This window comes from Fundulus heteroclitus, chromosome 12 (genome assembly GCF_011125445.2).
Source record: "Fundulus heteroclitus isolate FHET01 chromosome 12, MU-UCD_Fhet_4.1, whole genome shotgun sequence".
NCBI lineage: Eukaryota > Metazoa > Chordata > Actinopteri > Cyprinodontiformes > Fundulidae > Fundulus > Fundulus heteroclitus.
This window is the reverse complement of record NC_046372.1, coordinates 32967637-32985274: the sequence shown is the minus strand read 5'-3', so window position 1 is coordinate 32985274 and position 17638 is coordinate 32967637. Positions and strand designations below refer to the sequence as shown.

At 42.4% G+C, this 17638-nt stretch overlaps 1 protein-coding gene across 1 annotated transcript in view; it reads left to right on the top strand.

The window, feature by feature from the left end:
* The window catches only part of pdlim2 (PDZ and LIM domain 2 (mystique)), a 52276-nt gene that overhangs the window by 23254 nt on the left and 11384 nt on the right, over positions 1 to 17638 (top strand). The window contains exon 6 of the mRNA XM_012863303.3: positions 104 to 170. Coding sequence (XP_012718757.2) covers positions 104 to 170 — 67 coding nt within the window. The remainder of the gene's footprint in view (positions 1 to 103; positions 171 to 17638) is intronic.

The window sequence follows — 17638 nt, the reverse complement described above, 5'->3', positions numbered from 1 at the left end:
TGGGAAAGGTTAAAGGCGTGTGAATAATTTTACGATGCACTGTATACTGGTAAGCTCAAAGGCGTTGTCATCAGTGACTTTTTTTTGTGTCCAAATTTTACAGCGTGCAGCTGCGCTCATGGTCACCAGAGGACAGAAATAACCGTCAACCGTCAAGGCCCCAGTCCCAGGTTGGTTTCAGCCAAACTCTTTTTGAGTTTTCTATTCAATATTAATGTCAGAACAGAATTTTACTTGTCTGATGCTTGTGTTTATGTCCAACATTTGGGTAGCTAATGCTATTCTACTCTGCAATAATGAAGTTGTCCTCATACTGTAAAATGTATTTAATTAGATAGAACAGGTTTTTTTTCATAATTTTTTTTTACAGTTTGCTAAGGTTGTCTTTCCTGAATCCCCCCCCCCCTTTTTTTTTTGACATTGAATATAGGCAGCAGCAATATTGTCTGGGTACATGGAACATACACTGGCTCCTTGAAAATAAATCTGTCATGCATATGTAGCTAGAGTTTTGGACTGGAATTGACTGAGATATGCAGTTTTCGTGGTTGCTTTTCTCGCCTTTCCATTATTTGAAATATTTATTTTAACTGCAATGACCCAGTTTGCAAGAATAACATATTTGAATTCTTTGCCCTTCCCATTGGATTGTTAGTCTCCAATACCGCAGAAGGTGCCCTAAAAAGGGTTTGTGGACAGTCTGCTACATGCGACAGGAAAGGCAGGGAACAGAGAGCTTTGACATTTTTATAGAAGGGAGTGTATAGGCATCAAAGGTCAGTGTTTAAAAATATTTGGCATTATTCTTTGCAGCAGTATGAAGCCATTCAGAGATCAGTTCAACAAAGAAATCATGGCATTGTGTCATGACAATGTTTTAACCTTTGGCTGTCTGAGCAGAGACTCATTGGTCTCCAAGGATAGTAAACTAGAAGTAAAATACAGACTTGGGGTTCTAAGACTGCTTGTAATCTTTGCTCAGTCTATTTACCCTTTCCAACAAAAACCGGGGTTTAGACCAGGGCATCTGGAAAGACTTCGTTGAATTAAAGAGAAAAATGTTGTGGGAAAGTTCATCACAAGCTATTTCAGCTATGCTTACATACTTGATCTCATGCATTTGGTCCCAGTAGATGACAAAACATGTGAAATGACAACAAAACGAAAGAAAGAAACATTGAAGACCTTTTGTGGTGGCTCAAAGAATTCCAGACATTTTTTTTCTAACTTTGGACAAGACCAAGTTAGATAAATAATCAGAGGTTTGAACTTAAAAACAATCAAGTCATCTTTTTAGAAGGCAGCTGGCTGAGAAGGTCCAGTTCATGAGATAATGAAGAGAATATGGATCCTTTTGGATTCTTTGCTTGTTGAATGGATTGTCACTCAAAGCTATGGAGATTTTCTGAAACTGCACTGGATCCTGGGTCCAGTGGGTGCAAGTGAGTCTAGAGGATGTTAAGGTGTTTTCTGTCGCCCAGAAAATTTGACACTATTCAGAACTGAAACCAAGGACTTCTGTCTATACTTTAAATGTATTCAATTTTTGAGATTGTGAGACCTGTCAGGAATGCAGAAAACAAAATTAGCGGCAAGAGATGAGACCATTGTTCTAGAGTTGCTAGAGTAAACTATCACTGGGCTAGTTTTCCAGCTGCCTTTTGTGCATAGCACACAATTCTTTCTTTTGAAAGTGTAAGGAAAATGACATCAGATTTTATTGAAAAGTAAAAAAAATAAAAAATAAAAATTCTGAAAAGTGTGGTGCACATTTATATTAGCCATGCTCCACCCCCTAGATCAAATCTTTGTAGTTGGGATGCGCCTTTACTCTCTAAAAGCTTTGCACAGGTAGAAACTGAGGTTAATCTATAATGTGAAGAATAATCAAATATTTCAGTCAGGTTGGCTGATTAGCATCTGTAAATGCTAATTTCAAGCCTTGTCACAGATACTAAATTTGAGATAGGTCTAGGGTTTGATTTGGTGATTCACATTAATATACTTTGATCTAAATAACTTCATTGTAGCTTTGGCTGAATGTTTAGTCATGCTGGAAGGTGACCCTTCATCTTAGTCTCAACTCTTTTGCAGGCTCTAAAATCCTTTTCATCCAGGTATTTACCTCTATCTTCCCATCAGTTCTGACAGCATAACTTATCCCTGCTAAAGAAAAGCCTCCCCACAGCATGATGTTGCTGTGCAGTTTCCATCACACATGTTGGATGTCGGTCAATGTTCAATGTTGATCTCAAGTAGAGCATTTTTTTCCCCCTGCATCAGTTAAACCTATTGGATTTTTTCAACCATAGTTTTTTTTTTTTCACTCTTTAATAAAGGTGTTTTTTAGCTGCACAGCCATTTTTTTCCTACAGCTTTCTGCCTGAGCCATGGATTTCTGCAGCTCCTCCAAAGTTACCTTGAGCCTCTTTATTACATCATTCATTAATGCTCTCCTTGCGCACCCTGTCAGCTTAGGTTACCAGCCATCTCTTTGCAGGTTAGCAGTTGTGCCACAGTCTACATTTTTGGCCGATGGACTGAACAATGCTCTGCGAAAGCTCAAAAAATTGCATTTTCTTTTATTTTTTTTAAATCATCTAACTTTGCTTTAGACTTCTTCACATTCACTATGCTGTTTTCTTTGTTCTTTGATCTTCATGATGCTTTTACCTCACTATTGTTCTCTAATCTCTGAGGCCTTCAGAGAAGGACGATAATTATACCTGGATCAAATTACACACGAGTGGAAGTGGGGGTGTTGGAGTATAAAGGGGAACTGAATACAAAGACACAACCAACCTTTTCAGATTTAGTTGGTTATGAAAAATAAAAACCATGTGCACTGGGTGGCATTTTGTAATACCTTACCTTGGAGCATGTAATTTAATTTATATGCTGCTTTATATGTTTTCTTTTTCTGCTTAGAAATTATAAGGACAGCTTAGTTTAGGTGTTTATTTTTCCCATGAAAAGAAACGGTGCAGTTGAGTAAAATGAATTCGCTGTATTGATTTAATTTTCTCCAGCTATGTTAATGTTTCTCAATGAAAGCAGTAATTCTTGGGAAATTAGGAGCTGTTGCATGCCAGCTTTTGCCATTTTTATGCTTAACCCCTAAAGTCAAAATGGGTTCACCCGTTGCTTATCTCTGGTGATTTGAAAGCCAAGTGTTTACTCAGCTGGGTGAGTTGAGGTCAGTAGCTAGCTTAAACAACAGAGCTGTTTGTTATAGTCTGTGCCAAAACGTGCTTTAAAATATAGCAACAAATGATTCGTTGGCAGAATTACTTTGATAAATCAATTTGCCCTTTTAGATCTCATGAAGATTTCTTGAAGTTAAGGTGATTGATTTAAATTTTATTTAAAATAAATATTTATTCTGATATTCAAATATTTTTAATTAATTGCCACTTTATATTTTACAGTTCAATCATATAAAAAAAAAAAACTCACGTTTTGAGAGATTTATTGAATGCCGTGCACTGCATGGATTTCTCCAAGAATGATCTAACTACAAAAAAATGTGATGCATGTAGGAACTGTAGGAATTTTCAATGAAGTATTCTGCATTTAAGTCAGGGGCTTTGGTTTGGGTAGCTGGTGAAAACATATTTGCTTACTGCTGGTTTGGTACGTCTTCTTTTTGAGCTCACTTATGCAAATTGTGGCTTGATTTACCATCGGGTTTGAAATGGTGCCTTCTCTAACTGTGACCCGAAAAAGCCCACTGCGAAATATTAGAGTTGTGCTTTTTTAGCATTTAAAACCACATTCAAAAACCCACAGAGGAGTTCCAACTTGATGTGGCTTCCTGCAAATCATGGAGGAGCGAACTGGAAGTCGGCCATCCAAAGAGCACATTAGGAGCTATGTTTTGATGGAAGGATTCATTAGCAAGCTCGTTGGAAGTAATATACTACTTTTGGAACAAGCTAGCATGTTTTTTGTATTAATGGAGTTTCCTGTTTTCTTTGATTAGATCTTTTTGGCTTTAGTTTTTCTTGCACCAGAATCCTTACAGTCTCGTGTCCTTAAATCTAGTTTTTGTTGAGCAATTGTTTATTGTATACTAACATATTGTTGAGCATTTTACTTGTTATGGCTGACTCAGTCCTCTGATCATTAAGTTGTATTTAAAGTGATGGTAAGCTTCCTACAGCTCTGTATGAGTAGATTTCTTTCATACGGCTTGTTGGGGGGAAATGGCCGGGAAGAGGCCTGCCATGGCTTCATTGTGCATTATGCTCCTCAGACTGACAGGAACTCTGAAGCCCAATGAGTGCGGAGATGTGGAAAGTCCATGACAAGGCCCTCTGTCCTGCCTGAAAGGTGCAGAGCCCTGCTGTATCAGGTGATCAAGATCACTGAAAACCCCTTTAAAAGGTTTTTCCACTACTCACTTCGCTTCCTGAGCTGAGAGACTGGGATGCGCAACTGGATCCCCTGTTTTCCATGGTGTTGGATAGCTTGAGAAAGAGCCTTGTGACAATAGTGGCTGTGATGGCAGATGCTGTGGAAACCTGGTGCTGCTTTTCCCTCGTGTCACAATGCTCGTTGTGTGATGTGAGCTGGGACGGCGAATGGGGGCGGGGGTTGGAGGGGGGCCCGAGATTGAGCAGCGGGGACACCAGGGAGCGTCTGACATTCCCAAGTTAATCTTAATGTAAATGCAAAATGTTCTTCAGTTTTGTATTTTTAACCCTGCCTGCAGCATCACACCGAGCACATGTATGATGATGTAAAAGGATTAGAATTTCATGCTCAAAAATTTGTTTTTTTTGCATTTTAACATTCAACACTTTCACATCGCTATCCTGTGCCTTGCAAAAGCCAAAGATGACAGAAAGCCAAAATAAGCATCTTCCGTTGTTTCTCGTGTCACAAATGAAGGGGATAACAAGCATGTAGAATAATGTTTTCTGGTAAAATGACACTACCATTGAACTATGTGGCTTACATGCAGAAAACTCATGGTGGTAGCAGCTTCATCCCATGACGATGTCTTTCTTTAGTAGGGTCAAGGAACCTGGTCAGAGTTTCTGGGAAGATGGATGGACTTTAATCTGGTCAATCCTGGACAAAAACCTGTTAAAGGTTGCACAAGACTGAAGGTTAGAGAGGAGTTTCCCCCTTAGCAAGACAACAATCCCCGACACGCAGCCTGAGCTAAATGGGATTGCTTAGTGATGGCATATGCCTGTGTTCAAATGGCTCAGTCAAAAATCTAGACATAAATTTAATTGAATCTGTGGCAAGACTTAAAAATGATGTTCACAGAAGCTCTGCTTCCAAACTGACTGAGCTCAAGCTATTTTTAAAGTGATATGGGTAATAATTTTAGTCTTTAGATGGGTTATATTTGTAAAAGCTTGACTTAACAATGTTGCAGCGGTAATCACAGAAAAAAGGTGGTTCTTCAAAGGATGGACTCAGGTAGGCTGAATACAATGCACACCTCACTTTTTAGATTTTTATATGTAAAACAAGTTTTAAGACCAGCTATAGTTTACCTTCCACTTCACAGAGTAGTACTTAGCTTTTGTCAAAATCCCAATGATATACAATGAAGATTGTGGTGGTGGACATGATGTGGAAGTTCAAGGGGTATGAATCCTTCTACAAGGCACTTTGTTCCTCATTACTGGAAGCCTTAGTCCTGCTAAAGTTTAAAACACAACTCTTAAAAACACCATAGCTTTGGGTGGATTATATGATAGAAAAGCAAGAAGCCTCTAGAGTTTAAAACTGCAGTATTAAACTAATGGTTTTGACATACCTGCCCATTTGCGCCATCATGCCAGGATGTGGTTGGCATGTTTGTATTTGCAGACTTTAATAGCTGCAAGCTCATCGCTGAGTCAAAAGGTAAATATTTCCTAGATTCCTGTAAACTGAGATAGAATCTGAAGCAGTCGATGACTGTCATGATTCAGAGCGTTTGTTTATATCATCAAGAAGTGGCCACAATGAGACCTTGATTGCACTGAATGGGGCCAAAACAAAACTGCTCCTTCTGAGACATGAACCATAAGTCGGTCATTATGTCTGAGCTCCCTGTCTGTGTTTTTAAGGGTCCATTTTGAGGTTGCGGAGGCTTGCCTTAGTGGCCTGCATGATGCTTTGCTGTGACACAATTGTTGCCGTATAAATATTCCTTCAAGCTCAGCTTGGCCAAATATGTCGGGGTAACACACGCTTTTAGATAATTGTAGCCCAAACCTTTCCTCTCTGCTAAATTCAACTGAATGCTCTTGGCATTGAAATGTGTCACCAAGCACTTTGTTCAAAGACGGAGGAGTCAGCTTGCCTCCATGCGTTCTGTCTCCATGTCCAGAGCTGACAAGCAGGCATAGCAGCATAAGGCGATTTGTTGGACCATTTTCAAGGTTATAGTGATGCAAAGCTGTGGTCTTTTGAAACAGTAGACTCAGAAATGGAAAAGAAGGTTTTTCTCAGAGGCCAAACGAAACCTTTCTGGCTGTAAACTAATGCTGGTAGAAAATGTTTGCCGTTACCCGTGGAAACTTGAGATAAATAGACTTTTATTTTTCATTTGTCACCAAGTACACAAATGCATATGTTCTACGTGACGATGATGGCTTTGAATGATTTACTATTTCAGGTCTGCTATGCCTGCTCTTCCTGTTTGGCTTGGCATGTTGGTGCAGGGGTAAGCCAAGTCAGTGTCCAGGGAATGCTACTGGCTGTGGTTTTAGTGGATGGATGTTTTCTTCTCCTCTGCACAGCGAGTTCTGTGACTGGCCAGTGTGAGGCCTTTTCACGTGGCCTACTAGCCGTTAAGCTTGGGTCTATTGTGGCCACTCCATGGGCAGCATGCCTCTCCTCATCCCCACTGACTGATGAGCCAGTCTGTTTTTCTTTCCCCTGGAGTGGAAAATCAAACTGGGGCCCTTTTTGATTCCCTGAGCTTTCCAGCCCTCCGGGTGTACATATGAGGAATACTTGGCCCTCTGCATTTAATGGGGAGATGCTGTTGGGAAGCAGAGGGCCCTTTTTGTGAGTTGATGCTGTTTACGAAGGTGGTTGAGGGCCGGGGATTCATCATTCCTGAAGCTGTTCTCGAGGCAACGGCATTAATAACGAATCCTCAATGTATTCACGCCAAAGAAAACAGAATAGGTAGCTTTAAGTTTACACTGGAAAACACCTGTATTTTAGAGCAATGGTTTACATTTGTTGATCACAAATCGTTATGGTGGGATAACATTTGCAATTAAAAGTGGAATAATCCTGCTATACAGAGACAATTTAGTTTACTTGTAAGAAAGAATTCCCAATAAACATTAAGAATCAAGACATGTCTTGTATGTAGTTGTCTTTAATCAAAGTCAGTGAAGCATTTGAGCTTTGGCAGAAGAAGAACGTGGTAAATTATTGTGTTGATTGTGGTCACTTTTTTGCTGATTTTATAAGACTTTGGACTACATACAAATGGACTGACTTAAGCAAATTGATGTAAAAAACAAACAAACAATACCTGGTGATCATACCCAACATTTATGACTTGGATCACAGACTTCATCTGGCAGACCAACAACTCTGCATGAACTGTCATCAAGGTGACATTCAATTTGTTTAAAAAAAACATACACGGTGATGGCTATAATCAAGCAATTTGTTGTTTGTGAATGCAAACTTTTAAGAGCAAGAAGATAAAAAGAAGGAAGTAAAATATGGGATAATTTGCCATCATTTCTTTTCTATACCCCAAATGACTATTGGTCATGTTTAGTCTCTTTCCAAAAAGCAAGCTCAGACGTTTTCCAAAGCACTTTCATGTGTCTCGTCTCGCCTCGTCTTTTAATTGTCAGCTGCCAATACTTGTGTTCTGTTGGATCCGTGATCTATTCACACTATCCGTCTGCATCCAGATTTGGTTTAAAAAACGGACATGTTGAGCTGCAACTCAAGTCGAGACTTTCCCTCTTCCAGATTTCTCTCAAACATATATCTTTATTGCACCTAGCTTTGCTGTCTATCACCTGCAAGAGCAAAACTTTCCCAGTTGGGAATCATGGGTAAATTCTGTTAGGATATAATGTAGTGTCCCGAACTTTAGAGAAAACCATAAAATGCAGAAATCTGGCTAAGATTTAGATTTATTTGGAGAATTGGAGTGAGTTTGTGGTGTCAGGCTGCTCTTGTTTAAGGCATTATAGGAGGACTACATACAGTATGCTGTCAGTCAAAATCTTCAAAATAAACACTCATTCATAGTAATTTTAATTCTTCAGCTTTCTTAGTTTGGATGGATGGGATTAAATTGTTGTTTTTTAACTATGTTGTAGTTGGTGGAAATGTAAATCTTCAATATTTTGTTTCCTTAAAGATTTCACGCATTCCTTTCCCACTGTGGTGAGTTCCACACAAAGATGTCCATTTATAATCCACTGCTGCTTGCACACTTCAGATTTGTAGATTTTTAAGACTCACAAGTCTCTCCTCATCTTCATTTCTGTTTCACTGACTTTGCATTACAGTAAACTTGTTTTGATTCTTTAAAATGTTAGTAGGGGCATTTATGTGACCATTTATAGTCCATAATGAGCTCCAGATGTCTAATGAGCTTCATATTCGATTCCACTGAAGCTTTTTTTGGATAAACTTGTTAAAATGGGAGAAATTGTTTTTCGTGGCACCAAATATGTGTCAATAAACCTTCAGATTCATTTCCATCCCTCAGATTTTTAATGACAATGTGGGATAGAGGCTGACTTAGCCCACCCACAGTATTATCAGGCTTATTCCTAATTATGAGAATAATGTAGTAGTATTAATTTATACACTATATAACAAAAAATAGAAATTCACTGATTGTCAGATTTCCAGTTTAGAACCTGCTGATACAGATTTTAGTCAATTCCTATTTCTTATTAAGCATAATTAAATAAGAAAATATGATCATCCATCCATAAGGAATCATTATTTTCTTTATATTAGAAGCAAAGGCAATGCTGTGTGAGAGAGCAGTTGTGGCTATAAAACATATTCCTGTCACTGTCTGACATGGACAACTACTTAAATTAACCTTGTCCTAAAAGGATGTGTTCAAGATGCAAAGTCAATGCTTCATTGTGGCTTTTAAAAGAACAATGTTGTCATTGATGGTATCTTTAATTTCTCTCTAACAATGCAAACCTTTGAGTTCCCGTCCTTAGCCCCATCATCTACAGCAGCGGTCTCAAGCTCAAATCCTCAAGGGCCGGTTTCCTGCCACTTTAGATGCATCCCTTGCCCTGCTCACCTGAATCAAAATAAACTTCCTCACTAGCATGCAGTCAAGCTCTGCTAATGAGCTCATGTTTGAGTCAGGTGTGTTGAAGCAGAAATGCGTCTACAAGTTGGACTGCAGTTTGAAACCATTGCTACAGTATTCATTGACTGATTATGTCTCCACATATTTGCACAACATCCCTCTGAACCATTCAGATGCAACCGAAGTGACTGGTCTCATCACCGGTGATAATTCAGCATAACTCAATGGAAAGTCAGTCTAACCCTAACCCCTGTCTTAATGTGGACATAACCAAGAAGGCACATCATCAGAGGGGCTCAATTGTACTGTACACAGTTTTAAGTTATTCTTTGCTCAAATAGGAATCTCACTTGATCACACAATAACCAGCTGGTGAACAAAGCTAGGCAGTATCTGATCTTTCTAAAGATGTTTGACATGAAAGAAACATTCCTATTAAATTGGGCTCCATCATTAGTGCCATCCTGACCAACTTCATCACTGCCTGGTTTAGATCCTTTGGAAGCATCTGTCCGGGATGGTCTGGACCAAAGAGTAATAAAGTAGTAGTAAAACAAATACACAAAATCCAAGATGTTGTTTATTTTCCCACTGATCATCTTAAAAAAAGAAAGATCAGGTGCCATCCTCAGCTCTGCAGCTATTATAAAATAGTTCTAAACCTTCTGAGCCACTTTTTCTTCCTCCCCATAGCTAAAATATGATGTCATATTTTAGACAGTGACAAGCTGCATTTTAGATGTAAAACCCCTAACAGTGCGACTTGGTAGTACCTTGGTTCAGCGATTAGGAGAACAATGTAGATGCTCTTTTGGTCTCTAGTCAGAACCGTCATGCTGAAAAGTGTGCAAGTCCAGTCCCCAGTTACTGCCTCCATCGTCGTCTTAAAACTATCAGATTTCTGTTCTCAGACCTGTGCATGCATAGAAGTATCTGGTTGGTTTACTTTTGATGTCAAGACTTTAACTGTAGGTAAACAAATAAAATAGTATATATTGAGTGCAAAGGAATTACTGCATGCTCAGTCATCCTGTTGTCATCTTCCCTCCATTGCTCATATGCTCTGAAAGCTTACACATGTGGTTTATATCTGCAGCAGGCAGATGGTGTGTAGCTATTGTGAATGAATGGGGTGAGAAGGATGTATTGGACCCTTTTAGCCCAAAGATCTGCAACACTTTATTCCTTGTTATTGAATAGTGGACTGGGTAAGCTTCTGCCTAGAATTCATATGTGGACTACTTTAGGGGATTGAAAGGACTTTGTTGTACTTTCAAAGCTTCATCTATGTATTGCTGTATTATTTGGGCTCTGTACTGGGGTTCTAATGGTCAACTCCAATAGGAAATAAAATAATAATGAGCTAGGAATATAAAAATGAAATCCTCCAAGCAGTTTTTCCTGTATTTTGGACTGACTCATGGTTCCAAGCAGCTTCCATCTGACCTGTCTTTGCTATTTATCTGATCTGATGATGTGGAAGTTAATTACTGGTGCTGTGACTGTATGTTATGTAGTATTAGCTTCCTCTTGCTATCAGTGTTTAGCAATGTCTCCTTTTAATAATGTACCTTGTACCCAACAAACTGTATTGGTTGTGGTTTGGGTAATGCAAAAACAAAAGGCTTTCACGGCTTTCCTAGGTTTGCTGATTGTTGAGTATTACAAAACAAAGGTGTACATAAGCAACGTTCTAGACATTTTAAAAGCAATTTCAGCTGGTAGGCCTTTCCCTACTCTGTCACAGAAATTATGATGGGTGCAGCCAGATCATTCGGCGGTATGTAAACACAGCATGTGCTGGATGGATGCATCTGATAGTGTGTTGGTATGTACACAACAATTTACTGTTCCAGTAGTTGCTTTGTAGCTGCAGTGGACACAATATTTGATAGTTACTATAAAACAGCAGTAGTTGAATGTTGTATAGCAAAAGTTAATGTTAATGAAGTAAAGCTTTGCCTTTTTCAGCCATTTATGTTTTCCTTATAACCCGGTTTGGAAACAGCAATGCATCGTTACTTGGGTTCAAATTTTACGGTGCTGTCCATCCGTCGAAGTTTAAGAAAAAGTTGCTTTGAGTCTTAATCTTCACTCAGGACCTTTACCAATTGAAAGCTAATGGGAGGCAGCCTACTCTGAATAGAGAATCAGCAGTTATAGCACCCTCTCACAGCAGCACCAGACTTCCCAAAATACATGTTTCTCCTGGGCATCACTTCTATGTACTGCAGCCAATGCCCTGTAATTGAAGCTGCAGGGTGGTAATGATGATGCAAAGTGGTTTGCTTGGAGCCAGACTGAAGTCTCATCGACTGGCACTGTCCCCAGTGTCTCCCATTGGTCTCCGACAGCCACCCTTTTACAACATTGTGTCATCTTCAGTGTTTGGTTCTTTTAATTTGTATTTGTGCAACTTTTGAGTAGAGTGCAACACGTAAACTGGCATCCTTATTGACTTGGAGGACTAAAACAGTCTTAGATCCCAGCTTGTACTAGTCTTCTAGAAGAACATATTGTTTAGTTTTAGAAACATTTCCATAGCCATTGTTGGGTGGAGTATAAATTAAAGAATTATTCAAATAAATATTCCACAAGGGGAACATCTTTTCTGCAGCTGTCTCTCTGCAGCACCATGGCACAATTTATGGAAAAAGTTCAAAGATTGAGAAACAAAAAGTAACTTGGTTTTCTATCCCCTTTGGTCAGGCTCCTCATAACAGTAAAAAATGTGTAAAGTTCATGAAAAATATGCCATCTACTTCTAATGAAAAACATGTATGAAAAACAGCCACAAAACGGTAATAAATGAAACCTTTCATTTTAGTAGTACTTTGTGCTTTTATAATATGATAAGGTCTATTACAAACACTCATGTTTTTAAAGCATGTACTCTCATGCCTCTGCAGCTAAATGATCATCGGTTGTAAAGTTAAAAGCTGTATGTGGTATTGGATGTGCAACTCGAAGCCAGGGCAGCATACCAGAGACTTGCCCTAATGATCTTGGGTTTGTTGACTATGAACTTTAGATTACAGTTCTGTATAGCTTTAATCAAAGCTTCCTCCTCTTGGCAGCCACAGGAACCGCTGAAAACTTGCTGATATTCCTCAACATTCTCTCCCTTCTATGGCCATGTGGCTATCTGGACAAGAAAAAAAACAAGCTGTTCTTTAGATGTAGCCCTCCCCGAGTTTTTGGGTAAATAAGAATAGGGACACTGTTGGGATGGCCAAGAGTGCCATTTTCAAAGCTCCTAAATCAACTATGAGTAATATGTTGGACCCTTTTGAAGGGAGCAATGATAACTTAAGTTATAGTTATAGAGAGTTGCAGTGTAACGGTATGCCAATTGTGTCTTGTTTATTGGACTGAAATTCTGATACTGGATTCTGCAGAATAGGTACTGATGGTGGGACACCCCTTTGGTTATGCATGTATGTGGTCAAATGGTCAAAGGTGTATTTTCTTTTTGATTAGTGTACACGTATACTAAAAGGAAATATTGTGATTTAAAAAAAAAAAGAGGAATATGACGTTTTTTTAAAAAGCGCACTAAAAACTCCTGATTATTTCCCCATAATGAACGTCCTAGGCACTGAGGAGAATCCTTCAACAGGGTTGAAGGATCAACACAAAGAATTAGGTTGTTTAATTTGTTGGCTTTACTAAGCACTTTACTGGACAAGTGACTTTGGACAGATAGATTTTGCTAACATAGGCTAACGTTCAAAGCAGTGACAAATGCTAAACACTATTAATCAATGCTCATGATTTCAACTCTTAAAGCTTGCTACACACGCCACTAGAACTGAGAGTTTTGTTTTTGTTGTCTGTGTGGCAAGAGCATGAGAAAAGTTTTTGGCTCTGTTGATTCATACTTAACGAGAAGTTTAGGTTGTTAAAGTCCGCCCCACTACAAAAGACATCACATCTGCTTTAAGACTGTTAAAATTTGACAGACAACACCAGAATGGCAGGAATAGAGGAGGAGAACAAAATGGTTAACCCTTATTTGCAATTGGTGAATATTTATTGAGGGAGGGGAGCACAAAAAGGGAGCAGAACACAGAGCAGGCGGAGAGCTGAAAGTCGAGCAGCAGATAATAGGTTGCGGTGTGCTCTGGTGCTATATGGAAATGGTGAATAGTAAACGGCTTGTGCTTGTATAGTGCTTTATCAAGTCCAATGAGCCCAAAGCGCTTGTGAGGGCATGTGGTGCTACAGGGTTGGGACTGCCACGCTTGGATAATTTGGAGATGAAACACTGCAAGTGAGTGGAAGTGACACGTTCAACCGCTTAAACCACAAGAAGTTAAACAGCACAACCACAGTGTTAAGTTCGACAGATGCGTGAGACATTTCCGCTTTTCCAACCTAAACACGCCCATCCAAACCCTGTCCAATCACAGTGCAGTAGTCGGACACGACTTTATTTTGGAGAAAAAAAGTTCTGCTGGGATGTGGTTTCGAAAACGATCAGAGAGACTCCCCAAGATAAGTGCTGCAAGAACAAAATGACATGATTCGCCGTGGGAGCGAGAGCAAATGTCTCAGTTTTTGGTATATAGCAGACTTTAGTCTGACTGTCACTCACAGGGGCGTATGTCTGAGTGAGATGCTTTTATTACTAAACATGGGGCTGTGAAGTAGACTTGTAACAAGCTGTGCTGTTTTAACCAATAGGAAAATTCACCTGCAGTAGCCACGTTTGAACCCATAGAGGTCAGCACTAAGACAGTTTTAGGCCAATATTGCAGAATTAAACAAGTTTACACAAATGTCAAGATTTGCACAGTGACGTAAAGATGGTGCCCTTAAGGCACAATTTATACAGTTTATCTGCAAAAAGTTGATTTGGGTTTTAGTTACTCTTTAAGCACATTTGCTGTTCTAAGCAGTACTCTGCTCTGTAAGGTAACGCCTCTACCAAGGACTCCTAGTGATGAACATGGAGTGTTGGTTTGTTGTAAAAATACATTTTATCACGTTAATCAACAATTTCCAACGAAACACCAAAATAAACACACATGCTGACATTTTGTTAGAGAAGGTCAACTTTGCTTTCTAAAACAATCAAACGAAAGTTACGTATGTAACTACGGTTCTATGAATCCCGGATGACCGCCAGAGGCGGTGCTGAAAGCACTGAATGTTCCCTTCGGGCATGCGCAGTTCGAGTAATTATACCAACAGAGTCACACCTGTGACGCCGGATGACCACTCGGAGGCTATATAGCCTGCTGTCATCCTTGGCTCTGTTCCTACAGAATCTTCTCGCAGAAGCAAGGATTCTGAGTGACAGCGAAGCTCTGGCGGTCATCCGGGATTCATAGAACCGTAGTTACATAGGTAACTTTCATTCTATTTCATCCCTCCTGACCGCCAGAGGCGGTGCTGAAAGCACTGAATGACTAATGCCAACTATGTCACAAGGAATCCTGAGCACATACCTCACTGAGAGGGCCCAGCAGAACCTTGTAAAAGGACCTGACCCAGTGGATGAGGGACAGTCACATTGACGTTGTAGAACCTCGTGAAGGTGGTCGGGGAAGCCCATGATGCAGCAGCACATATTGCTTCCAGAGGGACCCCTCTCAAAGCCGCCCAGGAAGCAGAGACGCTCCTGGTGGAATGTGCCCTCACCCTGACTGGCAGGGAGCGGCGACCTACAGCGTAGGCGTGGCAGATGGCACTCACTATCCAATGAGACAGACGCTGCTTGGAAAGAGGGTAGCCTAACCTCGGACCCCCATAACACAGAAAAAGCTGGTCTGAGCGTCTTAGACTTGCGGTGGCAGAAATATATGCTTCCAATGCCCTTACTGGGAACAATAACTCAGACCCCTCGGTTGCACCTGACTGGGGCTGAAACCGAGCCAACTGCAATGGCTCGTTACGGTGAAAAGTAGACAACACCTTAGGCACAAATGCAGTATTAGGCCACAGGGTAACACCGGAGTCGTCTGAAGCCCACCTGATACATGTAGGGCTGACAGAGAGAGCATGTAACTCACTGACTCTCTTAGCCGACACGATAGCCAACAGAAAGGCGGTCTTGCAAGAAAGCCACTTGAGGTCCGCTTGTGCCAAAGGCTCGAATGGAGGATGGCACAGGGCCGCAAGAACCAATGGTAGGTCCCAATCGGGCACTCGTGGAGCCGGCAGCGGGCGTAACCTACGAGCACCGCGCAGAAAAAGAGAGACCAGATCATGGCGCCCTACTGTACGGTCGTCGACAGGTAGGTGACGACATGAAATTGCCGCAACATACACCTTAAGGGTCGAAGGAGAGCGGCCCTTATCAAGGAGAGACTGGAGGAACTCCAGAATTGTGGGCACCGAGCAGGTAACCGGATTCTCATTGTGGGCAGAGCACCACTGAGAAAAAAGACGCCATCTGTTGTCATACTGCAGCCTAGTGGAGGGCGCTCTAGCACTTAAAATGGTGTGTCTGACAGGTTCTGAACACCCAGTCAGCCTCCCAGGGGCCAGGCCCACAGCTGGAGACGTTGAGGGTTGGGGTGCCATATCTGTCCCCCCAACTGAGACAGCAGGTCCCTCCTTGTTGGAAGACGCCATGGAGTACTGAGACACAGACTCCGAAGCAGCGGGAACCATGGGCGTGCTGGCCAGAACGGAGCTACCAGCAACACCCTGTGGCCTCCCTCGAGAACCCTCCGTAGAGTAGGCCAAATCAGCGACAGGGGTGGAAAGGCATACAGGAGAACCTGTGGCCATGGATGAGCCAGCGCATCCTGGCCCAGTGCGCCCCCGACCCCTGTCAGGGAATACCATAGGGGGCACTGGGTTGACTCCTCTGTGGCAAACAGATCTACCTCTGCCTGGCCAAAGAGGTTCCAGATCTTGCGCACTACGTCGCGGTGAAGAGACCACTCTCCCGGAGCAGGTGCCTGGCGGGATAGAGAGTCTGCAACCTGGTTCTGCCGCCCTGGTAGATATGCTGCGCGCAGGGTGGACAGACGGGGAAACGCCCATTCCAGGAGATCCCTGGACACCTCCAGGAGACGTGCTGACCTGGTGCCTCCCTGGTGGTTGATATGGTAAACAACAGAGGTGTTGTCCGTTCGAACCAACACATGCCGTCCTTCTAGGTGGGGCAGAAGGCACCTGAGGGCCATGCGCACAGCCCGCAGCTCCAGCACGTTTATGTGCTCGGTGCGCTCCCTTGGTCCCCAGAGACCCCGAACCGCTCTGTGTTGCCACACGGCGCCCCAGCCCTTGGGGCTGGCATCCGTGGTGACCACTTCCCTTCGAGACACCACTAACCCCATTGGAACGCCACAGGACAAGAGGGTCCTGTCCTGCCAATGAGCTAGGGCACGGAGGCACAGCCTCGTCACCATGAGCCTGTGACGTCTGTGCAGCCTGGCATCTAGGTGAAAGCTGTTGAGCCACCGCTGCAAAGGGCGCAGAAGGAGCAAACCCAAGGGCACGACACGAGTGACCGATGTCAGTTTGCCCAGCATTCGCAGGAAGATGCTGTAAGGAAACTGCCTGCCCAGCCTGAATCGACCGACAAACTGGAGTATGTCGTCCACCCTGCGAACAGACGGACGGGCCTTCATGGTAGTGGAGTCCAGATGCATCCCAAGAAAGGTGGTTGTCTGAGATGGAACCAGACAACTCTTTGCAAGGTTGACTTTGAGGCCCAACCGTGACACCTGTAGAAGAAGCCGGGACGTATCCCGAGAGGCAGCTACCTGAGTGGGAGCACAGAGAAGCCAGTCGTCCAGGTATGGCAGAATCCTTACTCCGGAGGCCTGCAGAGGAGAGAGGGCCGCTTTCACGCAACGAGTAAACACCCTCGGGGAAAGGGAGAGCCCGAATGGGAGCACCCTGAATTGCCAATGGCGACCCTGATAAGCAAACCTGAGAAAGCGGCGATGTTCTGCCGCAATAGGTACATGGAAGTAGGCATCTGTCAGATCTACTGACGTAAACCAATCCCCTGCCACGACAGTCTGAAGGACCTCTGCTGTGGTGAGCATGTGGAATGGAAGGACTTTCAGGTACTGATTGAGTCCCCTTAAATCTAGAACGGGGCGAAAACCGCCAGTCTTCTTTGCCACGAGGAAGTACGTGGAATAGTAGCCTCTGGGTTGCCGCAGAGGATCCACAGCCTCGATTGCTCCCTTGGCTAGGAGGGCGGAAAGCTCCTGGTCTAGTGCCAAGGATTTCACCGGGTCGGTGATAATGGTCATTTTGACCCGGCGTGAGAGAGGGGGCCGCCGTCGGAACTGGAGTCTGTAGCCATGGGTTAGGGTGGCAACCACCCATGGATCCACAGAGTGAGCAGCCCAGAAACGTAGCTGCTGATGGGAAAAATGTCCGACG